At 47.3% G+C, this 25,988-nt stretch overlaps 1 protein-coding gene across 3 annotated transcripts in view; it reads left to right on the top strand.

Moving 5' to 3' along the window:
* Window positions 1–24,510, top strand: part of HSPA12B (heat shock protein family A (Hsp70) member 12B) — a 47,396-nt gene extending 22,886 nt beyond the window's left edge. For all 3 annotated transcript variants that reach the window (XM_032950550.2, XM_032950551.2, XM_032950553.2), the window contains exons 6-15: window positions 3,356–3,460; window positions 4,068–4,184; window positions 4,987–5,158; window positions 9,434–9,526; window positions 10,037–10,141; window positions 11,237–11,495; window positions 14,174–14,277; window positions 14,872–15,112; window positions 19,445–19,640; window positions 21,742–24,510. In XM_032950550.2, the coding sequence (XP_032806441.1) occupies window positions 3,356–3,460; window positions 4,068–4,184; window positions 4,987–5,158; window positions 9,434–9,526; window positions 10,037–10,141; window positions 11,237–11,495; window positions 14,174–14,277; window positions 14,872–15,112; window positions 19,445–19,640; window positions 21,742–21,957 (1,608 nt within the window). In that variant the 3' untranslated portion in view covers window positions 21,958–24,510. The remainder of the gene's footprint in view (window positions 1–3,355; window positions 3,461–4,067; window positions 4,185–4,986; window positions 5,159–9,433; window positions 9,527–10,036; window positions 10,142–11,236; window positions 11,496–14,173; window positions 14,278–14,871; window positions 15,113–19,444; window positions 19,641–21,741) is intronic.
* The last annotated feature ends 1,478 nt before the right edge of the window (window positions 24,511–25,988 follow it).

Here is a 25,988-nt window from a genome sequence, read left to right as displayed (position 1 = left end):
GTAGGGCAGGCAGATGGGGGGGGGGGGTCCAGATTGGGGGGGGCTGCGCTCCAGAAGGCTCCGTCTCCCCAGCGTCGTGTGAACAATCCTGGGCTCAGCCACGTGTTGACTTGTGTAGTTAAGCGACTTGAACTTTGGCCCAGGCGAACGTACGATTATTTGAGTGTAACAGCCACAGAGTGTGGTTGACAGCCCAGCCGACGCAGGTTTGTACACAGGCAGGGATTACAAGGTGACAAGGATTTTAATGTATTCGTTGATTTCCCTGGAATGAAATCAATACATATTTGGAAAGTAAAGGTTGTGTTGAAGCAATATTGTCTAAATTGTAATGATATTTTTTTGTTCACTTATCTTTTGAGATAACATTTTTTCCTTCTACAAAACACCGAGTTACATCGGGAGAGGTCAGTATTTTTACCGATCTAGATTTATAAATTGGTGAAATTGCTTTTAATCATGGACGACCATGCTAGGATTTACGCTGAGAAACAAGAAAAGGAGCATACGGTTCAGAGACCAAACTCCCCTTAAAGATAGCATATTGCCTGTTAATATTAGTACATTGACTAAGGCAGAACATGTCACTAGATGGAATGATGGCCATTGGTGGAGACAAATAGCAGAGTGGCAGCCAAGGACGGAACGCGTCCGAAAGGACATTCGTTGCAAGATGTAGCGATGACATCAGCTCACGTGCATGATATAGATAGCCTGTTGCATCACGGGACAATCAGGAATGGCAGCGACTTGGGGAGGTCTTCATGCAGCATTGGATAAATCATGACTAATGATGATTGATGATGAACATTTGTAAAGACTGCATCTTAAGATGTTCCACGTGAGAAAACCTCACTTCTTGGAATACACACGCCTAGATAGAGCGTTACATGCGGTAACAATTTCAGTCAGTGAGTTAAACACCCCCCGTTTCGGGGGAGAGTGAGTTTTCGGCAGTCTAATGAAGCAAGCGCACGGCTCATTGGGCAGAGGCCAATTTAACACGCGGTTCACTTTCAAATTGTGCGTTGGTTCCAGGCGAATCTGATGCTTCGAGGGTTCGTATCAACATCAGCATCTCCATTATGCGTTTTTTTTTAATTCCATCGAAAGGACACCTTATCCACGTTTGGGTAAAGGTGCAGCCGTCCAATTCGCTTGCTCATGCCACTGCTGGCAGAGGGCCTTCCACTAGTGGGACCTCTCTCTCGAGAGAGAGAGAGTCCTATATACAGAGTATTTTGTGGCCTACTCTTTAATACTGATCAGCCGTCTTGGAAAAGGCGGTAGTAACCACGTGTTACTCCGCTCCTGTGCACACGTGACTTGCTGATTGACTGTGGTGTACCAATTTGTACTGCTGGGTGGACAGAGGTGAGGGTGGTGGGGGGTTAAACAAAAATGTGTGCATTGAGACCAAACTGGCAACCTCTGGGTTGCAAGTCCAATGTGCTAACCACGACACAACGGCAGTGTCTTCCTTCCTTATGTTTAACACGTGGTTTATCGAAAACAAAGATTCGGAGGTATGAGTGGCTCTGAACCCTTTATGTTCACTTCTGGTGAAGGCCCAGCACCTCTCCCCGACCCAACTACCGCCCCTGGAGCACCGTGAGATGTTTGCCAGGAAGCAAGATTTTGACTTAAAACTTTCGTGGCTGCAGGAATTCATATTCTTTGGTCATTTCGGTAAAGTCACGTAGATAGAAAAACAATAATAAAAATTAAGTGAATAAAAATATTTGTCAAAATATTTGTATTCACTTTATTTGTATTATTATTTAATACATTTTCTATCTACGTGACTTTACCGATAGAACCAAAGAATAGGAGGCAAGATGTATAGGTTTAGTGTTATCGGCAGCCCAGGGGACTTGCATGAAAGACTGAGTTATTTTTTCATTATTCTACATTTGCAAAAACCTCAGTTCGTGTCAGGCCATACAAATAAATACATGGCTATAATAATACTTTTAAAAATATACGTGGAAGCCTCAAGAAGAATGGTTTAGACAGCTGTGACAGATTGCATTGAATATTGACCACTGTTGGACGCATGTTCCAGAGAGGGTGTATTCGCATTTTGACGCCTCGACTTGCTGAAACGTAACTGGGTAATGTTCATACGACCTAGTAAGCAAAGATAATCCCATAATGCTTCATTCTTTTGTGTGTGTCGAGATCAAAAACACACGGGAAATTATTTTCCCTTCTTCGCTGCAGTTTTTTTGTACATAATTTCTCAACACCTCCATAAAAATTTACATTTCACGTTTTACCGACCGCCTACGATGTTTTGCATTTGTTTATTCAATGCCATAAAATGAAAAGTGAAAGGTGGTTCCTCACTCAAGTGTCGGCCTATGCTCACCTAAGTCATCTATTTTGCAGGTCATGAGCCAATGGGAGAAAACAAATTCCACGTTTATTTTGCAGGGACCATTGAACAATGGATAGCCACTGCTGAATTTTCACTTAGTGTTTCTCACCTTAGGATGATGCTTACGATTGGAGTGAGTTGACATGGGTACTTGAGCTCTGATGCTCATGAATGAGAACTTTGCTGCTGCTGCACGAGTATCTGCATTTATTGTCATTTTGCAATCGATAAATATGACGTATGGATTGGAGACATGGACACTCGCCAATACAACGCGGCGAATGTTCAAAAGTGTGCTGAGGAGCGCGGAGATGTGCATGCTTGGAATTACACTGACATGCTGACATTCGGGATGAGGAACGCATGGATCAGAACGCACGTTAATAGACGTAAGAATTGACTGTTAATAAAATGAAGTGGGCTTGAGCAGGACAAGCCGCGAGACAGGGATGACGACTGGCGGTTGAGACCAATGACAGTGGAAGCCGAAAGAGAGTTAACTACCTCTCCTGGTATTCAGGAGGTCGTGGGTTCGATCCCGACCCTGACACCTGCTGCTGTATATTTGGAGTGCGCATGTTCTCGCTGTGGTCACGTGAACATTTTCTCTGGGTCCATTTTTTTCCCCCCTGGTAAAATAAAACATAGTTTGGTTTAGGTCAGAAGCTATACTGTATCGTAGCGTCACGATACTGTGGCAGATGGTGACAGCTTGAGGAAGGCCTTAATCCAGCAGTGGATAGTTCAAGGCTGATCATGGTCATGATGAAGAATTCCAAAGATTAAGAGAAGCAAAGCTACTGCGTCATCTTATTACTCCTTGCCCATAACTCTACTCGCAAATGTGGCCAACATGTGGGAGACTTAGTTTTTACACACAACAATGACCGCTTTGTGGGAGGGCAGCTGTTACCCTAATTAAATCTGTATATTAAAGAAAAGCAAGCTTTAAAACAACATCTCTCCCTTCTGCAGGTCATCTCCTTAGACACCGAGCTGGAGGCAGCCAACGGGAAGATGGTGAAAGCCCTGGAGGTGTTTGCCCATGCGTTGCGCTTCTTCAAGGAGAGAGCCTTACAGGTAAAACAAACGCTCGTGCTGCTAAATAATTGAGCACGTCACCATTTTGAGAAGGCTGGGTGCAAAAGCATAGCATCGTTGCCATGGGCTAGAGAGCAAGGAATTCCTAATAGCCTCGGCCAGTGGTTCCCAAACCCAAGCGGAGCACAGGCTGTGGCGTGGATACTGTGCAGGAAGATGGCAGACAAGGTCGGCGCTGCATTGCAGCGGCAAATCACGCAAATACACAACGTGAAACAGATACCTGACTGACACCACGTTGTCTAGAAGAGGATGGGGGGAGAGGAGAGGAGGTTGTGGGGGGGGGGGGGGGTAAGGAGGATGGGGTGCTTGTGGGCAGTGGCCGCCATAATCAAAAACATTGAAAACCATTGATCTGGGCAATCTTCCATTTTACCTTTTGTCTCCTCCAGTAATCTTCTTTACTCCATTGGCGAGCCCTATCATTTGCGGGTGACCTCTGAGCTCATTTCCTTCGTATGACAAATTTCTCCAGGTTGTGTTTTTTGAGTGCCGATGTCCAAATCCTTATTCTGAGAACCGCTCACGCGTGAATCCTGCTGCTGCCCCGTTCTGCCGGATTTCCGCCCATCTCCGGAACTCGCAGGAACTCTCGGATCAGACGGGCTTGCCGTACAACCCCGATGAGATCCGATGGGTGATCACGGTCCCCGCCATCTGGAAGCAGCCGGCCAAGCAGTTCATGAGGGAGGCGGCCTATGCGGTGAGTTGGGGAGGGCGACTGCTTGCAGATGGTCCATTTTGAGGAATTTTTTTTTAGTTTTTCTGCTCGGCATTTGTGTACAGTCTTCTTCTTTTTTCACCGGCATTCTCACAACTCGTTTTATTCTTCATTCATGTTGTTTGTTATGATCCATGGCTCCGGATTCCCCCATCCCATCCATTCTGTCTTGGGCCATAGCTATGGAAAGATGGATGGAGGTGGTTTCCCTCTTGCCTTCTGCAACAGTATATTTTTTAATGTGACACCATCACCAGCTGTAGCTGAATGTCATACCCAGGACACATTTGATTTGACAGCCGGATCCTTTCAAGTGTACTCTGCAGTGCTCTAAACTCCAGTCGTCACATTCCACCACAATCCAGGTTTACATTTTTATGAAACGCTTGCGTACAATGGATGGCAGTGGTTGACATCATGGCACTGGGGTGTGAAAGCCTGCATGCAGCAGGAACAGTTGTGAGCAAAACACCGACAGTAAACACTGAGACAATTCTAACGTGGTTATGATTCTGGCACCTCAAAATAAAAGATCACTAGACACGTTACACATTTAAGATCGTTTGATTATCCGAAGCCAGTCGCCCCTAACCAAAGTGAGGTCATTATAAATTGATTCATCCAGTAAAGTCTAACATCATCTCAGTACTTTTTAAAGCACAAGGCATTAGGATGTTTGGCCATTTCTTTGTTAAAGAGCATTTTTTTTTTCCTAACTCTCAGTAGACCTGAAGGTGTCGCACCGATCCTCATTCTTCCTTTGTTCGTGCCTCTGCCCCACCAGGCAGGGATCGCGACCCCACAGGCCCCTGAGGGCCTCCTCATTGCCCTGGAGCCCGAGGCTGCGTCCATCTATTGCCGCAAGTTGCGCCTCAACCAACTCACGGAGCTCGCGGCTTCAACCCACGTCTCCAATGGCCACGGCGACTCGGCCCCCCCAACAGGCTTCTCCAATGGTGCGCGTGCGGCCTCAGTGGCAGGCTTGTCACTAGCTGGGCCAACGGTAGGGTTGCCACCTGTTTTGGGGGTTTTTTTTCTTCCAGGAATTGTCCTCTTTTTTTTTTTAGGTAGCTGCCCAGGGATTCTGTAAGTTTTTACCATGACTTTAAAGGACTCGTTTTTTTTGTTGTCAAGTTGCATGATAAGAAAATGGATATGCGTGTCTATGGGACTCTTTTTTTTAACAGTGTGTTGGTTCCAGGTGAATCTGATGCTTCGAGGGTGGGTGTTCAACACCAGCATCTCCGTTCTGGCAATAATACAGGAGGTTTTAAGATGTTCAAACACCAAATACACACATATTCCAAGGCATCAAGTCTGCATTAACCACCAATGCTTGAGGTAAAACATGCAAACAAATATGCTTTGATCATATGTGCATTGTCTTTGAAACTGATTGGCTTATATCAGGAACAGACTCCTGCATGTCGTTGTCTCACCAGTGTTAGGCAACCAGATGCCTTGCAATAGGTGTCTATTTGGTGTTTGGATATCTGAACACCTGTATTATTGTTGGAAAGGGTAAAGCCTATCATTCCCTTTCATCATCTCCATGTCATTCTTTGCCATCTCGATACTGAAATATTATTCTTCCCATAATATTTCCCAGGTTTTTGTTTATACCTCAGAGGTGGCAACCATAGCAGTCAGCCATTCCAGGATGTGGTGGATTTCACGAAAAGAAACGGAAGCTGAATTAGATAATGAAAAGTAAACACATGAATGCATAAGAAGTACGCATTTAATCAGTGCATACTACCTGTTATGACACATGATTCAGAATCCTGGCCATTAACGAAAAATACAGAAAACCTTAACAATTTGCAAAGAAGCATGCTTCCTCGTGGCACTGAGACATAAGGAGGAACACATGGATTAGAGAACACAGGTTAATGACATTGTCCAAACCATGAATAAAAGTTAGTGGGCTTGGACTGGATGTGTCATGGCTAGATGGGTTGATGGCTGATGGTCAAAAATAAGAGTGGCAGCCAAAGAATGGAGCGGGTCCAGTAGTACGTCCAATGAGATGGAGCCATGAAAAATATATTTTATGTAGGAGATGGGAGGACTACACTGCAGGATCATAAGAGATGGTCGCAGCCTAAAGAGGCCTGCATCTATCAGTGGATTAATCATGGCTGATTATGATTATCTAAAGGCCAAACACATCTAAAGCCAATCCCCGCATATGTGCACCTGTGGGTATTAGAATGTCCTGCGCGAGATGGAGTGATGTGGTACAAGAGGATGTAAAGCTGAGTGGACTTGCCGATGACTGGCACCAGCGGTGTCAAGATCGGCCTCTGTGGAGGAGGCTCGTGAAGGACGCGATTGGGCAGTTGGAGGCAGTCGCCCTCCAACTACAATGGAGGGCAGAGGGGCGATGCTCACAACAACGAGCGCAGCGCCGGGTGGCTAAAGCACAGCAAGTTGGCACAGTAGGGGGCACAGGTGGTGCATCAGCCAGTCATCTCAGTCAGTTGACCCGTGGCACCTGCTGGGTCTGTCCCGTGACCTCCTGCCAGTGGGCGTTGGACACTTCACGTGGCTGCAACGTGCACCTAGCCTGGCACAAGCACCGCGGTGACGTCCTCACCACTTAGTGGCGAAGAGTGTTTTTTTTCGCGAGAATTTACCGCGTACAGTGAGAAGGTCCGTGCAGGGGTCAATTGGATAGGGCGGGTCAAATACAAATAAGTCCCAAATGATGGCTTGTGATTGGTCAGGATGGACCTGAGTTCGCCCCCCTAGGCCACACCTTTCAACCCCCCCCCAATCGGCCAATGGGATGCTGACCAAGCCTTTGCATATGATGACGCCCTCTACGAATACATTTTTAAATATTGATTATTTTTCAATGGATCTCATCTGTCGATTGAATAGTTACTGAAGACAATTCTAGTTGTAGAGCAAATTTGTAGGTGGGGCACCACCCCAACGCCCCATATAAGCGTGAGGAGAGTGTTTTGTGGCGAGTATTTCAATGAGTGTTCGTGGTTTATTTTTCCGTAAAGCTCAGTCAGGTACACAAGGTTCAACACCCGAGTCGGAATCTTACTTAACACGTGGGGAAACCTCTGTGATGTTATCACTTCTCTGTAACTGAGCGGAGAGCTCATATTGCTAACGAGATACAAGGTCAACGATTCGAATCCTGTAGTATTTTTCATCGAATATAATTTTCACAAATAAATAACCGCAACTACAAGTAGCAATCAAAGCAAACGGTGAGATGTATTTAATCATTATGAAACGATACATTTAAAACAGTCACGGCAGTTAATCTCTCGTTTGCCAGAATGTAAAAGCAACAGTTGTGAAACGTACTGTCGTAGAATGCTACGTTTTTTCAACCAATCCAAGGAGGCAGTCGACGCCGTGGAGGATTGCAGCGACACCACCAGGATGTGCAAGTGCAATGATTTAATAACGGGAACATTCAACGACCTTCATCAAGGTTGTGAAGTGTAGTGGATGATAGCACGGCAGATTCTGGAGCGAACACCCTGGGTTTAAATCCCGTATATGTTTTTGCGCCATAATTTAATAATACGGTACATGACACCGCGGTGATGTCTCATGCACAATTCACGTGATGCCATTATCACTTCTCTATTGCCAAGTGGAGGGTGCACAGGAATGCCAAATCGCAGGGTCGCAGATTCAAAATCGGTAGAGCTTTAATTTAATATTATTTTGCAAGTGACGTATTAAAAGGAAAGGGTAACATTTATTATTTCGTTTTACTACATTTGAAATAGCAATGTTTAATAAGGCAATTATTTATAAAGTAAAGCATTAATTGTGTCCACAAAAGGTAGCATAATGGACATTTGTGCCGTCTCTGAAGCAAGCAACCTGGGTTAAAATCCGACAATTAATATTTTGCACAATTGAATTCAAATAGCCCATAGCACAGAGCCCAGCATCGTTTCATGCAGCGAAGTCTGGCAAAACAATGAACACGTGCTGTGGAAACGGTAAAATAGTGGCATCCACCCACAAAGGGGTGCTGATTTTCGTTGGTAAAACGACATGAACATCGCAATTTTTTCCATCAAAATGTTTTATTTTTGCACATTCAAGCATTAACACGCGGGGTAAGAACGACAGGGAATTGCATGCTGATAGACTGTGGGGGAAATGAAAGACAAATTGGCTGTTTTTTGAGAAACACATGCTAATATGCGGTTAGCAATGGCAAAACAAAATGTGCATAGACTAGCAATGATTAAACGGTTCAGGAACATGATCAACAACAACAAAAAATATATAAAAGTGCACAAAGACGCATCGGGAGATGCATGGTCGCATTAACACGGAGACTGAAAGAGGAGCACATGGATTAGAGAACGGACACAGGATTCATGACATCGTTCTGTTCATAAACGTGAGTGGGCTTACACAGGATGATTAATGGCTGAACAGGGTGACAACCTAAGAATGGTCCAAGACAACGTCATGTGCAGTTGCTCGATAGACTGTAGTGTCGACGGATCGTGCAAAGTTGCGGCAATTTGTGGGAGGGGGGGTGCCTGCATCCAGCAGTAGAGTAAGCATGGCTGATTATGATCATCTAAATGTACGTAGCCAACCGTGCTAATCGGAGGTGCAACAAAAATGTCAAACGCTTACAAACCCGGTCGCGTATGTGTGTGTGTGCGTTGGAAAATACCACGTGTTACTACTGATGAGCGCCGTGTGGCTATGACGGGTGCCGGTTTCTGGGACGAGGGGGCAGGGAAGGGGAGGGACGGGAACGCTGCTCAGAGCTGGATTTTGCTGTAGGTGGTGGTGGTAGACTGCCACCTGCTGTCAGCTACACGCCATCACACACAAGTTGGTAAATGTTACCCAGTTTCGGAAAGGGGAAAACGTTGGAAAGGGCGCAAATAACGCGTGGAGAGGTACACGCCTGGAATTATACCGAGAAACAGAGGAACGCGTGGATTAGAGAGAAAATTTAATGTACCCGTTGTAGTGACCGTTCAGAAAAGTGGGCTTGTGCAAGACACGTCGCAAAATGGGTAACAGTAATTATCATTATGTGTAACATTACTGTCTGAATAACTAATGTTAAACAGGAGAGACAAAATACAATCAACACGTTATCCACGAGCCGTGAGATACCACCAGCTATTTAATCGAAGTTATTGAAATGGTAACCAGATCCACTTCACAATCGATCGGCCTGTGCCACCGTTGCAATCCTTCCCTTCTGCCCGTAGGTTGGGACGTGCCGCGCCGCTCCCGACACAGCCAGAGGGCCACCTTCCTCGTGGAGACCAGCGTCGGGGAGCTGTGGTCAGAGCTGCAAGCTGGTGCGGCGTCACCTCCGCTCCCTCCCCCCCCCCACGTCTCCATCACCACTCCTCATCTCGAACATATCCAGCAGAGTTTCTCAAACACGTGTCTCATCACCATGGTCATCAATCGTCATTCATCATTAATAATCATCATCCGTTGTCTTCATCATCATCGTCATCCGTACCTCCGATTAGCACGATTGGCTATGGACGGTGCGAAAGAAGTTAATCATGTACGTTGTCCTTCCACTGCACCTCCGAATAGCACGGGTTGCTACGTACGGTGCGAAAGAAGTTCAACACACATACATAGTAGCCACAGCCAAAGCAACATGAACACTGGATGTGGTATGCCAGGTGGGGAAATATCGTCTCGGTCTCCAAACCCAGACAGACCTGGCTGGTATTAATCCATGTTTACACGACATTTACCACCAAACATCTCCTGCCACCCTACATTTGTTTTTATGAAGTACATATATATTTTTTCATCCGTGCATCTTGGCCCGTCCTCCCCTTGCGCAGGGGACAAGTACCTGGTGGCCGACTGTGGTGGCGGCACCGTGGACTTGACCGTGCACCAGATCGAGCACCCACAGGGCACGCTCAAGGAGCTGCACAAGGCCTCGGGTAACGAGCTTCTGGACGGTACCAGCCAGTCGCCGCAGCCTGCATGGCATGGGCCCTGGCCCAATGATACGGGGGCGCCCTGTCAAATATCCCCGTCCCGCTCCATCGTCCTCCCAGCACTTGAGTCCTGGGAGCAGGGCCGAGTCTGCCTGGGCTCACATCCACGCAATTCGAGCATGATGGGGCGGCGGTGGGAGATGTGCTTGGCGAGAGAGCGCCCAGATTAGCACTCTCACCCGGCACTGCCTTGGCACTCTTCTTGCCAAATGTCACGCCAACTGTTACCCAACCCTTGTGAAAGCTTGCCCCTCTCTCACCGACGCTGGCCATTCTCTTGCCAAACCTCACTGCTCTCTCGCTAAATCTCATCACACTTGTCACCACTCACCCTCTTGCCAAAAACTCTCGCGAAATCTCGCTAACTTGTCTCACCAAATGTTTCTCCAACTCTCGTCACTCTCTCACCGCTCGCTCGTCAATTGTCGCCACTCAAGTGTCATTATCTCGCCAAGCTTATGCAGCTTTTGGTTGAAACGGCTCCCTGTGTTTGTGTATGTATTTATGAGTAGTGGCGCAGTGATTAGCCCACTATGCTTGGAGTCGCGCGACTTGAGTTTGATTCCTAGGTGTAGTTAACATTAACGGTGAGTGGTATCTGAACCAGTCCGGGGGGGCCCCGTAAGTTGACAGACATAAATGAGTACCTGGTGCCGTGTGTAAACATCAGCACCGGGGAGAGATCCCGAGATGGCCGGGCGTGCTTTTGAGCACACGCTCCTGTCATGCGCCATGCCAACCTTCATAGCTACTCACAATGTGTGTGGCTATACCGGGCATTTTTGTCGTGGGGGCGCACACACAGCCCGTGGTGAAATAATGGGAGCGGCGATTCACGCCCTGACACCGTGACCGCGACCACCCGAGTTGAAATTCCTTCGCCACGACGAATGTGAGCGGTTCGAGCGGTACCAAAACCCGATCGTCGGCATCCCACCCCCCACCCCCCGCCACCCCCCCCCCCCCCGCTTCAACCGGCGTGGCGGAGGCCTTCGTCCTGCGGTTGTGCGTGACGCGTCGCGCGCGTCACGTGCGCAGGTGGGCCTTACGGCTCTCTGACCGTGGACCAGGCCTTCGAGCGGCTGCTGGGCCGGATCTTCAGCGCCGAGTTCATCGTGCAGTTCCGGCGGAACCGCCCGGCCGCCTGGGTGGACCTGACGATCGCCTTCGAGTCGCGCAAGCGCACGGCGGCGCCGGGCCGGGCGGGCCCGCTCAACATCTCGTTGCCCTTCTCCTTCGTGGACTACTACAAGAAGGTGCGCGGCCACAGCGTGGAGACCGCCCTTCGCAAGAGCGGGTGAGCGAGCCCAGGGGCCTCTTCGATGCTTTGCGTCGCCGCGCGCCCATTTCGCACCGAGCGATCGTTCCGCACCGTTGACGTCGCCGTCGGCGCCATTGTCAGTGTTGTCATCGTTATCACCATCTTCATTGCTGGCAAAATCAAATCATTGTCACCAGCAGCAGCAGCAGCATCATCACGGACCCGCCATCATCATTATCATTGTTTCATGAAATCATCGTCGCCATAACGATCATCACGGTCACCATCAAAGCATTGTAAGCGTCATCACGGTCATTATCATCCTCGTTGTCATTGTTGTCATGATCAAATTATTATCACCAACATCATAATCATCACCGCGATATCACCATCATTACTGTCAATATCATTATCGTCATTATCATCGTTATCGTTGGTGTCATGAAATAATTGTAGCCATCATCACAGTCGTCATCATTATCATTGTTGTCGTGTTCGTCATCACAGTCGTCATCACTATCATTGTTGTCGTGTTCATCATCACAGTCGTCATCACTATCATTGTTGTCGTGTTTGTCATCACAGTCGTCATCATTATCATTGTTGTCGTGTTCATCATCACAGTCGTCATTGTCATTGTTGTCGTGTTCGTCATCACAGTCGTCATCATTATCATTGTTGTCGTGTTCGTCATCATAGTCGTCATCATTATCATTGTTGTCGTGTTCATCATCACAGTCGTCATCATTATCATTGTTGTCGTGTTCGTGATCACAGTCGTCATCATTATCATTGTTGTCCTGTTCGTGATCACAGTCGTCATCATTATCATTGTTGTCGTGTTCGTGATCACAGTCGTCATCGTTATCATTGTTGTCGTGTTCGTGATCACAGTCGTCATCGTTATCATTGTTGTCTTGTTCGTCATCACAGTCGTCATCATTATCATTGTTGTCGTGTTCGTGATCACAGTCGTCATCATTATCATTGTTGTCGTGTTCGTGATCACAGTCGTCATCATTATCATTGTTGTTGTGTTCGTCATCACAGTCGTCATCGTTATCATTGTTGTCTTGTTCGTCATCACAGTCGTCATCATTATCATTGTTGTCGTGTTCGTCATCACAGTCGTCATCATCATTGTTGTCGTGTTCGTCATCACAGTCGTCATCGTTATCATTGTTGTCTTGTTCGTCATCACAGTCGTCATCATTATCATTGTTGTCGTGTTCGTCATCACAGTCGTCATCATTATCATTGTTGTCGTGTTCGTGATCACAGTCGTCATCATTATCATTGTTGTCGTGTTCGTGATCACAGTCGTCATCACTATCATTGTTGTCATGTTCGTCATCACAGTCGTCATCATTATCATTGTTGTCGTGTTCGTCATCACAGTCGTCATCATTATCATTGTTGTCATGTTCGTCATCACAGTCGTCATCATTATCATTGTTGTTGTGTTCGTCATCACAGTCGTCATCGTTATCATTGTTGTCTTGTTCGTCATCACAGTCGTCATCATTATCATTGTTGTCGTGTTCGTCATCACAGTCGTCATCATTATCATTGTTGTTGTGTTCGTCATCACAGTCGTCATCATTATCATTGTTGTTGTGTTCGTCATCACAGTCGTCATCGTTATCATTGTTGTCTTGTTCGTCATCACAGTCGTCATCACTATCATTGTTGTCTTGTTCGTGATCACAGTCGTCATCATTATCATTGTTGTCGTGTTCGTGATCACAGTCGTCATCACTATCATTGTTGTCGTGTTCGTGATCACAGTCGTCATCATTATCATTGTTGTCATGTTCGTCATCACAGTCGTCATCATTATCATTGTTGTCATGTTCGTGATCACTGTCCGTCATCATTATCATTGTTATCGTGTTCGTCATCACTCTCCGTCATCACTATCATTGTTGTCGTGTTCGTGATCACAGTCGTCATCACTATCATGATGATAATGATCACAGTCGTCATCATTATCATTGTTGTCTTGTTCGTCATCACAGTCGTCATCATGGTCATCGTCATCTGGACTTACAGGTCAGCACCGGTTCGGTTCACTGAAAAGTCCAGCGAGCTGCAAATAATCCAAATATGAGGAAAATATAATAAACACAAACAACCCTGTAAACCCTTACACAAGTAAATAGCATTTAAAGCGCACGTTGTACAGAATTAAAATTTTCCAAACACTTTGAAATATACACGTATCTAATACAAACGAAAAGCTCAACGTGCCGTATCTGCACAGTGCACTGCAACGTACTCGCTGTTGAGCTGCGTAGCAATTATCCGAGAAATAAAACAAACAAACAAACAACAGGCGCAGAAATAAGTTAGATACGGGTGCAAGTAAGCGCTCTATTCTCGTCTAATCGGGACGTAAACGCACGCGAATCGGAAAAAAAAATTAGAGTGCAACGTAATGTGAGAGCAAGAGGTGTCAGAAAAATTTGTGTACAGGTGCAAGTACATGTGCAAGCAAGCACCCGTGGTGGGAACTGTAGGGTAAATTATATTATAGGTGGGGCTAATCGTGAAATCCAGACAACCAGGGTTGTATCATATAGACATCCGGAAATCAAAATACGTGAAGAACTATAAAGTGAAATGCTTTTTTTTCTACTTGCTTTTAACATTGAAATCAAAGTACACTTTTTGAAACTTGTTCTAACGCCTACTCGATCGTTTCTACATACCAGGGTTGAGTTCGTGAAGTGGTCGTCCCAGGGCATGCTGAGATTAAGTGCCGAGGCCATGAACGACCTCTTCCAGCCGACCATCCAGAAGATCGTGCAGTGCATAGGTAGGTGGTGGTGGTGGTGGTGGTGATGACTTCAGCACTGGGACCTTTAAACCTCGCGGGTGAGGAGTGAGTGGGTGAGCGGTCTGCTTCGTGGCATTTCTATCAAACAGTCCCCTAGAGATGTAAAAGGTGAATTCAAATGCAAGAACAAATTATCCATCATGCGGTGGCGTCGTGTGGTTGGCATGGGCCCTGGTGCAAGAAATCACACGGGGGACCCCCTGTCCAATTTCACCTTCTTTTCGTAGCTCGAGGCCTTGGCTCCACCAGCCCATGGGCCTTGGTGCAGCTGCACCGCCTGTGCACTCAATAGCTGCCCCACTGATGTGATGCGTCTTTTCGCAGGCTTCGGTTAAGACCATCAAACCGGGTGTAAGTGATAATGCAGTTTGTGCTCACGTAAGGAGCCAAGAACTGGAACGCGGATATTAAGCATTGATGCGACCGTGCTAAATTGTTGCAATGATTATGGCATTGATGTTGGTGGACGTTGGTGATGGTTACAGCAGTGTTCCTGGCTGATGCTGCTGCTACTGCTGCTGGTTCTGCCGGTGGCAATGCCGGCGCGTGCGTGCGGTGCGGTGACCCCCCCAGGTGACGTGCTCTCCAGGCCGGGCGTCGAGGGCGTGAAGCTCCTGTTCCTGGTGGGCGGCTTCGCCGAGTCGCGCCTGCTCCAGCGCGCCGTGCAGGAGGCGTTCGCGCCGGAGTGCCGCGTGATCGTGCCGCACGGAGTGGGCCTCGCCATTCTCAAGGGCGCCGTGCTCTTCGGCCTCGACCCCACGGTGGTGCGGGTTCGACGCTCGGCCGTGGCGTACGGGGTCGGCGTTCTCAACCGGTACGCCGCGAGCGGGGTGGGCCCCGGGGTCCAGGTTCTGGCAAGGCCGTCGCCGATCGAACCGCGGCTCGCGCGACCACAGCTGGAGCGAGCGGAGTGTTTTTTTTCCACGCGTTTTGGAATTTGTTCCGCGGGTTAGAATTTGCTTGGGTCGGTAGAACTTGTAGCGGACACTGGACGATCGGGGCTTCATTTCTCACCGAGTATTTCCCCGGGTTGCTGGGAGACTGGAGTAGGTGGCACGCGACTATTAGTAACCACAGCCATAGCAAGAGGTACACTGGAAGTGGTGTTCTGGGTGCGGAAGTATTTTCTGGACTGATGAGCCCCGGCAGACTCGACTGCGCAGATTGGCCGGTGCTGCTGTGACTTCAAATGTGCATTCACAGCAATCGATGATCGGCTCGGGCATTAAACAGAAGCAAAGCCACAAAATTGCCTGGTTGTCATGTACAGTTGGTGACACCTTGCAACGGCTGACAATAAAATAGGACATCCAAGGTGCGGTTTTCTGGGTTAGGCTGCGGGTTCAGCATTTATTTTCTCAGGCTGTTGCCACACGTCATTACGGGCATCTTCAAAGCACACTTGGATTACAAGCGGCTGCCAAAAGCCCACGCGTGAAAACGGAACATTATTCAGCGCGTGCACCGGAGTCGCCTGTGGGTCAGCAACGTCACGTGAAAAAGATGACTCGGGAATCCTACTTGAAATGCTGTGGGTTGGCTCTCCAACACACCGGTGTGCTGAACTGGTAACTAGTTTGTCACGTTTTGTTTACGTGACAAACATTATTAATTGGCTGTGTTGGGTGGTGGCGGGTTTCACGACGCATTTATGTTTAAGAGATCTAACCCAAAACCCTCTGTTATGGATAATACCGGTCGCAAAAGCCTACGTGTTAAAGCCTACTTGAATGCAATATCCGCGACATGCCGCCGATCAACTGACCAACGATTGTCAGACGCGACTTAATATTTGCAGAAGAGGATTTGTGAAATTACTGTTTAAGTTGCAAGCAATTTAAGTTTGCACGAACATCTCCTTTGTGATCAAATCACCCTGAACGAGCGTAAGAGAAGCAGTGCTGGGTCTGCTGAGTAGTTGGATGGGAGACTGCCTGGGGAAGTCTGGTGATGCAGGATCTGGTTGCGTGTGTGGCCAAGTAGAAGTGCAGTGCAGCAATTGATCCTTGAACCTATCTCTACGCAGGGGTTTCTCGAGCTCGTCCGGTTTCCTTCCACATGTCACTCATTTGTGGAAGTGGCTAAGAGAGTGAGTTTCGAAACCTTTTTTTTTAAAGACCGCTGTGCAAAGCACTTACGTGTCAGGGTTGAAGCTAAACAGGGCCGTGGTAAAAACCCAATGTCACTTTCACTTTAACGACATAATACATTTTGGATTTATAAAACGACTAAATGTAGCCGTAGCTCAGAAAAGCTGTACAGACAAGAAATATGGACGCGTTTATTTTTAGAGAGGGGCAGTCAATCGAACAAACAAGTTAGGTCTCGAGCCTGGTTTAAAACAGGGACAGGGAGTCAACAGCACAAATGTCCGTGGGACGGCAGTGGCAGACAAAAGAGGCAACAGAGGAGAACGAGCGACCTTCCACTGAGCGAAGGTTGTCTGGGAGCTTCGACATAAAGCCTTGGTTGCTGGAGCAGAGAGAGTGCTTGGAGGGAGAGTGGAGCGAGTTGAGAGGAGGGAGGTAAGGATACGGGGTGCATGGAGGCATCTTGAAGACGGAGAGTGCGACCTTGAACTTGACCTGGGTTTGAATTGGGAGGCAGCTGTGGGATTTGAGTATTGTTGCGATGCGGTCTCGATTATGGGTGTAGGTAAGGGGTCTGGCAACGGCGCATGAAGACGTAATAAACAAAAATACTCAGGATGCCGATTACTACATTGAGCATAAATGTAAAATAATCTATTTGTCTCTATCCCCCATACTGCATTGCGGTCAAAGGAAATTGGAATAATTGCAACGTACAATAAATCGGTAAAAAATGCATTTCATTGAGTTGCGATCCATGCTTCCTGTCGTATCAATACGCGCTGCTCCGAGTTGGCGACTGATGATCCGATAATTGACCTCTGAGAGGTTGACTCCGTACAATTTGAAAACATAATTGGGGGAGTGCAGGATTCATTTTAAAACGTAACCCGTTTTGATCCACTCATGATCCCTGCTCAGAGTGACTGTGCAAACGTCCATTTGTCTTTTTGATACAAATCAATACGCAATGCAGCCCAGGGTATGAATCGCCCAGGGGGTTTATTTGCTCAGCTGTTTCCAAGGGGTGCCCGAGCGGAATGAAGAATTGTGATTGTCGGGGACTGTGTGGTGAGCTGGAGTAAACACCAGACTCTTGAGTTTGTGGACAATTTTTTTGTTCGTAAACAAAAGGATGAAGCCACAGGATGTAACGACCGCCTCCCCTTTATTTTAAGCAAGGCCAAACTTGGCAGCATCGCAACCTACGAAACCATCTGCTTGTATTCTGATGGCAATTCATTTCAAATTGTTTCAACCACAGCACCAAGTGGCCATTGCTTTGTTGCATTCTTAGTCACTTTTCCTAAAAAGGCCGGCATGTGGTTTTGGCAAAACTGTTGATCTTTTTTATATTTTTAACCAACACATACAGAAAACAATAATTTACAGCCCTTTGCCAATCCTCAGCTGGTTGAAGGCCTCACCATGCAGTATCGGTCCTGTGGGTTGTTTTCTTCCATACTTCACCACGCTAGTCAGTGCAGCTGAAGTGCTTGGTCAGGACAAATTCAGATATCAATCACAAAGTAATGTATAATGTAATACTAATATACAAAACGTCGGATATATGTATACACATGTTGTAAATCCATTTTTTATTGCTATATAGTTTTCCACTAACGAACGTAAGTATGTATGGTGAACTTCTTTCGCACTGCACGTAGCTAACCGTTGCTAATCGGAGGTGCGGGGGAAGGACAACAACCTAACACAAAAAGCAGAAGCGTTATTGACGAGGTGTGAGATCCCACGAGCTGTTTAATCACAATTCTTTAAATCCTAACCAGATCCAGTTCATAATTGGCCTGTGCCACTGTGCAATTTCTCACTTCTTCCCGCAGTGTTTTCCATAAAACTTCGAACATTGAGCCACGTTATTTAGCTCACTTGCTCTTACACGCACCTGCAATAATATGACTATGTGCCCTCTTCCATGCGCTCACCCACTCTCTTGCACATACAACTACAGCACGTGTACAAACGTACACATTTTATGAATGGAACTACAGTACCATATATATTGTAACCAATACATAAGCCATATAAGGAGTCAGTCAATGACGGCTGGGCTCAGCTGTGTTGATCTGCGATAACCTCTCCATATGGCCTCATCCCAGTTCTCGTTGAAAGTAGCAACGTTGCGCAGAGTCCTTGGCAATTTAATAGATGGGCAAGATCCAAGATAGGCAAAGTTGACTGGTAGGGCAGCAGAGTTGAAAGGGTCGTGGGAGTGGGGGGTGGGAGGTGTGGGCCCATGGTGGAGAGATGTGAACTACCTCGCTTGATATACAGGCGGTTGTGGGTTCGATCTACTGCTGTATATTTGGAGTTTGCGTGTCTCTCTCCCCATTGTATCATGGGTTTTTCCCCGGGTCTTCTGGTTTTTCCCTTCACATTTATAAACATGCGTTTACATTATTTGGCTGCGATACATGTCCACATGTTAAGCCACTTCGTTGAGCTATCATTTGTGCCTGGGTCGCTTCTGAAAACGATCTGTATAAATTTCGATTTAAAGATTTCGTGACGGCAGGGATTAATATTCTTGTTTCTTTCGGTAAAGTCACGTAGAAGGGAAATAATAAAATAAGAAAACATAATAAAACATAATAAAATAAAATTCTCACGAAATTTCGGCCACAACGCAAGCAGCCGTCCTCAGGTGAAGAAACAGAGCGTCCTAATTTAGGATGCGCTGTCTTTCCGACAGCTCTGTTTCTTCACCTGAGGACGGCTGCTTGCGTTGTGGCCGAAACGTCGTGATAATTTAATTTTTATTATTTTATTATTTCCCTTCTACGTGACTTTACCGAAAGAACCAACAATATAAAGATCTGTATAGCTCAGTGAGCTTTACCCGGTCAAATAGAAATGGTTTATTGGTGGATGAGTTAACCCCGGGGCCTCAGATTCGGAAGGGGCCTCAGAGAAGGCCAATTCTGTCAATTCTCACCGGGCCGCCGAAAACCTTTTTTGGCCCTCCTGGTGAGCGCAAAGACTTGACCGGGCCGTTGATTGACGTCCGGCCTATCCGTTGCGCCGTTGCCCCGCAGGTTTGTCGAGAGCAAGCACCCCGAGGAGAAGCTGCTGGTGAAGGACGGCGCCCGCTGGTGCACCGACGTGTTCGACCGCTTCGTGAGCGCCGATCAGTCGGTGTCGCTGGGCGAGACGGTGACGCGCAGCTACACGCCGGCGCGCCTCGCACAGACCAAGATCATCATCAACGTCTACTGCTCGTCCAATGACGAGGTCCCTCCCTCTCTCCAGAACCTGCTCCCTCACTCTTCTCTCTCTCTCGCTACCTCGCTACCTCGCTCTCCCTCGACCTCTTCCCTTTGTCTCTCCTCCTCACCCTCTACCTCTGTCTCCCCCTCTGTCTCAATCTCTCTTACTCTCTTTCTCTGTACCTCACTCTCCCTCGCTTTCTCTTTTTGCCTCTCATCCTCACTCTCTCCCCTTTTTATTAATCCACTGCTGGACGAGGGCCTCGCCACGCCATCGAAGTCAGTGGTTTATTGGACGATACTTCATGCTGGGCCTTCGTGGGTCGGTGAAAGTGGTGAAAGCTCAGACGTGGGAGCATAGCACAGTGCTGCACTGCCCTGTGCTGCCCCACCACGTAGCCCCACAGACCTATGACAACCTGCTTGTGCATGCCGGTCACCCATCCAAGCACTGTCCAGGCTCAAACCTGCTTAGCTCCCGAGAATGGGCACATTCCAGGCGACTGGATCGCGCATTCGACATACTTCCACATCGTCCCGAGTTGTGACGACTTGACAGGTGCACGGTGGATCAGATCAGACATTCATTTTATCCGTCAATGCGCACCAGATGCCATCGAGAGCAATTAATCAGCATTCGCGAGGTTAGTTCACAGGTCTCTTTCACAGTGAATGTGGAGTCGTTAACAGAATTGTCAATAAGGCATTGGATTGCAAAGCTTCAGCGGTTTACACGTCCAGCATTCGTAAACACTGCGATGATCAGACGGCAACATGCATGCGCACGTTTAAGGTTCTCATCACACCATACGTAAAAGGTTCCAGCAAAAAACACGTCGTTCCACCAAGGCACAAACTGGACAATTACTCAAAACTACGAAATATGACCACACTGTCTTGTACACGTGCAGCCCCTTGCATCACTCCCCTGCAGGATGCGTCGCCTCCCCCAGACTGTGCAGGTCAGTGCGGGTTGACTAAAACTAGCAAGACAAAATAGCCGACATTCATCGTCGTTTTCATCAGAAATCGTCAAAGTTCAATGTATAAGCAGTTGAGAACACATTGAGACTGAAGGTCTCCTTTTACGAGACCTTCGGTTAGAATAAGAAACGGAAAGGCAATGTACAAGGCGATGTAAAAAAAAAAATGTGACGCTTTGGAATGTAAATAAGACGAATGCTCTTCACCTCGGAAAACCCCCACGGAGCCTCGGGACTCTTCGTCAGGAGGACCCTCCAGCGTTGGGGTTGTTCCACCGATTCCCGATAATCGAGCTTGGTACTTTGGGAGGAGATCTAGGCACCCAGAGAAAACCCCATACACGAAGCGAGGGGAGGGTCACACTCAACAAAATCTGACAGTTCTCCCAACCGAGTACTAACCAAAGTTAACCCTGCTTAGATTCCCAGATCCGGTCCATTCAGGGGAACTTTAGTAAAAAAAATTAATGCTTGGTTACTTGTTTTATGTGTAAATATATGCAGGTTACGGATTGGAATTGACTGTTAAAGTAAGTGGCCTTGGGCAGGACACGTCATGGCGAGCACAGATGATGGCTGGAGCTCGAGACTAACCGCGGAGTGGCAGGCTGACAGAGGGACCGTGCCCGAGAGAGCACGTCCACCACAGAGGAGCGCCGAAATCAGCTGTTGTGTAGCAGCAAGATCGATTATTGCATTGCGACACCCTGAGAGAAAGGCAACGAGGAGGGGCCCTTTGTCCAGCAGTTGACAGATTATGGGTGATGTTGGCGATCAATTGAAGTTGCACAAACAACTAAATCTCCTTGCTCTCTGTGAGGCAAGCGATCTTGCCAGAATAATAAAAACAAAATTGGGTTCGGTCGTGTCAATGTAAATGTGTTTGTTAACCCGCCACTACCCGACACAGACAATTAGTACGTTTTGTCACGTCAGCTCACGGGTGTGTTGGAGGGTAAACCCACAGCATTTACAATTTGAGTACGACGTTTTAAGACGTTTCTCCGGTGATTACAAACCAGCTTTATCATGCGAATTTTGCCAGAATTGCGTGTCACAAGAACGCGTCGGCTGACGACGACAACGACGGACGGGGGTCGATGACAAAAGCTGAATCGGTGCCCCTCTCCCTCCGCCACACAGGCGCGGTTCATCACGGACGAGGGGGTGCACAAGTGCGGCACGCTGTGCCTCGACCTGGGCGCGGAGAGCGGCACGACGCCGGGCCAGGCCGCCCCCGGCCGCCGCCGAGAGATCCGGACCCACATGCGGTTCGGGGACACCGAGGTGCGCGTCACCGCCGTGGACATGCGCAGCGCCAAGAGCGTCAAGTCCAGCGTCGACTTCCTCAGCGTCTGAGGGCAGCAGCTCCCCCTCCCCCACCACCACCACCAACGCGTTTGGGGCCGAGGCGAGGCCCAAACGGGGGGGGAGGTCGTGGGCCGTGGATGCGCGGCACGCGGTTTCAAGGAAGACGGTGACCCAAACAAGGCGCGGGGGGGGGGACGTGGGGGGGAGAATCGCGCACGCACGCACGGATTGTGTCGCGGCTCTCCGGCACGCGCGCGTGTGATGTCGTAGGAGGTGTTTCGTTAGCAGCGTAGAAGCCGACGGGAAGCTTAGCCGTCAGGGCAAAATGCGAGTGTGTATTTGCAGAAAGTCGGGGGTTTTTTTTCTTCTTCCACGGATTGCGTCTTCAAGCTTTGGGGCAACCGTAGGATTAATTTGGCTGGTTTTCGATAGGGTAAATGCCTAATAGCAACGTAAGTTTATACTACGGTTTTGTTTATACTGGATCGTCTTTATGAGAGTTATCGTGTCCCCCTGTTGCGGATGAATGGACAGGTAGATTGAACGCATAAACACTTTCAAGGGTAGTTGGAAAGCGTTAAAAAGAAGATATTGTTTCTCAACTTGTAGATACATAGGCTGTGTGATCTCAGGCTGTCTCACATGAGCCTGCAGCTCTGGTAGTGAATACAATACTTTTACAATACAATACTTTACTTTTAATACTTTTAAGTATTTCATTTGTTTTTAGGGAAGTGGCATCATTAGAATGCCATAGTAGCGAGCTTGACAGTACATTTAAAATATTCTTATAAACTACGTTTCTCTTAAAGCTATTTGTTGAGTATGTGTTGTGTCTTCTTTAAACGCAAGTGCTGTATGTATCAAGGGCTTTTTCATTTAACAGTATACAAAAAATATATATATCAAGTAACACACTGGTATAAAACAGCCATGATCAGACGTGGCTCAAGATTGTTCTTTATAAATAACAATGTATCGTCGGAAGGGGTGGAGCAGTGGGCGCAGTGGTTTTGCGCACAGACTATGAACCGGGAGAGCTGAGTTCGATTCCCAGCCAAGACTGACATCAGCAACGAGTGAAATCTGAACCAGACCTGAACCTAGACCTGGACATCCAAGTCTGGTCAAACAACCCCCGTGACCAAAAGCTTGTGGCTGCCTTGGTCCAACAGCGGTGTGACAAAGGGCTGTATATCATTTGAGGAATTAATTACAAAACGAAACGAACGCTTAATTAAAACCAGACATTAGTTTCAGCCGGGATAGTATCCGAGTTTTTCCCATGCAATGCCTGATCATTCTATATCATGCCTTGTGTGGGAAGTTTCCTGCAATAGATGATGGTTCTATAAGTTTGAATTTAATTGCCCATTGTCAAGACGATCAATCGTTGCTCTAAGCAGACTGTTGCCAATTAAAAATGTGGCCAATAGCAATAAGCGTGGACAATGTTGGCACAGCGTTCAAAGCAAGGCCATTGTTTGCTAAAACTGTAGGGCTTGAACTGGCACGATGAAGATGGAGTATGGGAATGCCTTGCTCCATTTTAAAGCGATCACAGATTCATTTCGGGTAGACGTTAGCAAGCAAGGGCGGTGGTGCAGGAGTGGCGGCGGCAGCGGTTGAAGCACAGCGCTGCCAACTCGGAGACCCGAGTCCGATATCTGAACACCTGCGCTGACCATCAACTAACCCCGATACACAAACAAGGCGACGGGAAGCCTTCGTTCAGCATTGGAGATTGACAAATTGGCTGCACACGATTATTTTAGCAAGGGCTAAAGGGAGGGGGGATGGGGGGTGGGGGGTGGGGGGGGGCGAGTCGCACAGCTTGAAAAAAACGAGACGATGAGAAGGCGCAGGCAAGAGCCATCTGCCGTAACCGCAGCGATATTGATCACACAACACCTTGGTTGTGAAGGAACCTCGTGAGACGTGACTGATGAGCCAAGTGCTTGCTCTGGGAGGCTGCAGAGGTGTGATTTGACGTCGCGCGATTTCCCCCAGTTGTGCTTAGCCACTTGACACCGTGTAATTGTGGCAAGCCACTCCACCACACCCCCACCCCCTTCTCACCCCAGACTCAATAATTCTGCACGCAACCTCATTTTACAAAAACCTCATCGGCACACGACAATGCCACTGTGCCATCGTAGCCACTCGGCCTCACAAACGTCTTCTTTGCCACGTCAAGGCTGTGACCCCAGTGACCGTCCATAAAAGACGTCACGCATCTGGGGGGGGGGGGGGGGTCAGACATTTGTGACGCCGTGTGACGAGGGGAGGGGGGTCAAAAATCGTCCAAAATCGTGTGACGTCATTTATGGACGGCCCCTAAATGTAATAGTGCCGTCTGTATAGCGCCATTGATCAAAGTGTAAAGTTTATCTATTTTTATACGTTTCAAATGCTAACTCTAACATTGTATCAAAACATTGCATATACGTTGACTAGATATTTTAACGAGCTACGCCTTGTATTTTATGTAGACAAGTTGGCGGTAATTTGAAAAAAATGAGCATTAGTGTTTATATGTTTTTATATTATTTTGTGTAGCAATTGAAACAATAGAAATTAAAAAAATATTGACATTTGAAACCTGCTGTCCTAATGAAGTGTTCGTTTATTACACACAACTGTCTCTTACTGAGATAACACACTTTCTCTTTTAAGGCCACAGTATCATTTCTAGAATATGTTAAGGCGTTTAAATTATTTGTGATTGGGCACTACTGCCAATGCAGTATCACCAAATAACATTACAGTAAAACCTTGGATTGCGAGTAACTTGGTCTGCGAGTGTTTTTCAAGACGAGCAAAAAATGTAAATAAGTATTAATTTGATAAACGAGCGAGGTCTTGCAATACGAGTAGTGTACGTATAGACGCTTTGTCTGCCGAGCGTCACGTGATCACAACTGATATACGAGTGCTTTAGATTACAAACACGTTTCCGGAACGAATTATGCTCGCAATCCAAGGTTTTACTGTACTTGAATTAGTCTCCACATATATTATTGACACTGATGTATGAGAGTATGCAAATCAAAGGATACATAATTCATTCATTATTAATCACAACATTTTTGTCTGGATAACACCTTCAGATGGAACATTACATTTGCAAAGGGGGTACAGGGTGAAAAAATATATACAAACCGGTATAAACATTACAAAATAACCGACCAAGTAAACGAACCACATTCTCATTAATGTGACATCAACTGCAACTACAAGTTGATGTACATTTGCTTTAGGCGTGAGGAAAAAAAGTAACATTTTAAATCTCTTGACAACCAAACTCCCCAGGTAGTTCTAGCAATCGTCAAATATCAAGACTGTGAGCAAGTACTTTCCTCCAGATCGTTCATCATTGCCTTTAATGCAAGTCTAGGTATACGTGTACGGCTACACACCTGGAGAGTTGTGCAATAGCAATTAGAATTGCAATGCATCAGGAAAAGAAAACACTGTAATAATGTGGTAAAGCTCGCACGTTTGCGATATGCCTTTTGATTAAAACCCCACTGCATGTGACCGCTCTTAAAAAAAAAACCCCTATAAAATCACAATCTCCACAAATAAATAGCACGCAGGCAGCTGGCCGGCTTTGTTTTGTGTTGCATGTGTAGTGTTGTAAGGACGAGCAGACTTCTTAGGAGGCACACTGTTTATTGTATTATTTCCTTATACGATGCTTAACACACAGAGGGATATACGGTCCCCTCACCCGATACCCTAGGGAGGTACAGCCTCCGGACTTGGCGGGACTCACACATCTACCGCTAACCTCCTTGATACCTAAGGAGGTACAGCCTTCGGACTTGGCGGGACTCACACGTCTACCGCTATCCTAGTCCTCCGGCTAGGACCTAGGGGAGGCTATCTGACCCACCACTGGCCCGGTGGGTCCTGACCACTGGGTATGCCGAGCCTTAGCCCTTAGAAGGACTGGAAGACTGGTCCAGGGTCCTAGCTTGGCTTCAGCCCAGTCTTCTGTCTTCGTGTAGGGAGAGAACTCCCCGAGGTCCGTTGGGTCACCCGTCTTATACTCCTTCGTGGCCAGGCAGAACCAA

The sequence above is a fragment of the Petromyzon marinus genome, chromosome 9 (assembly GCF_048934315.1).
Source record: "Petromyzon marinus isolate PM22_M1 ecotype Great Lakes invasive population chromosome 9, UKy_Petmar_22M1.pri1.0, whole genome shotgun sequence".
NCBI lineage: Eukaryota > Metazoa > Chordata > Hyperoartia > Petromyzontiformes > Petromyzontidae > Petromyzon > Petromyzon marinus.
The sequence above is the reverse complement of the archived record's forward strand: the minus strand, read 5'-3'. Positions and strand labels throughout refer to the sequence as shown.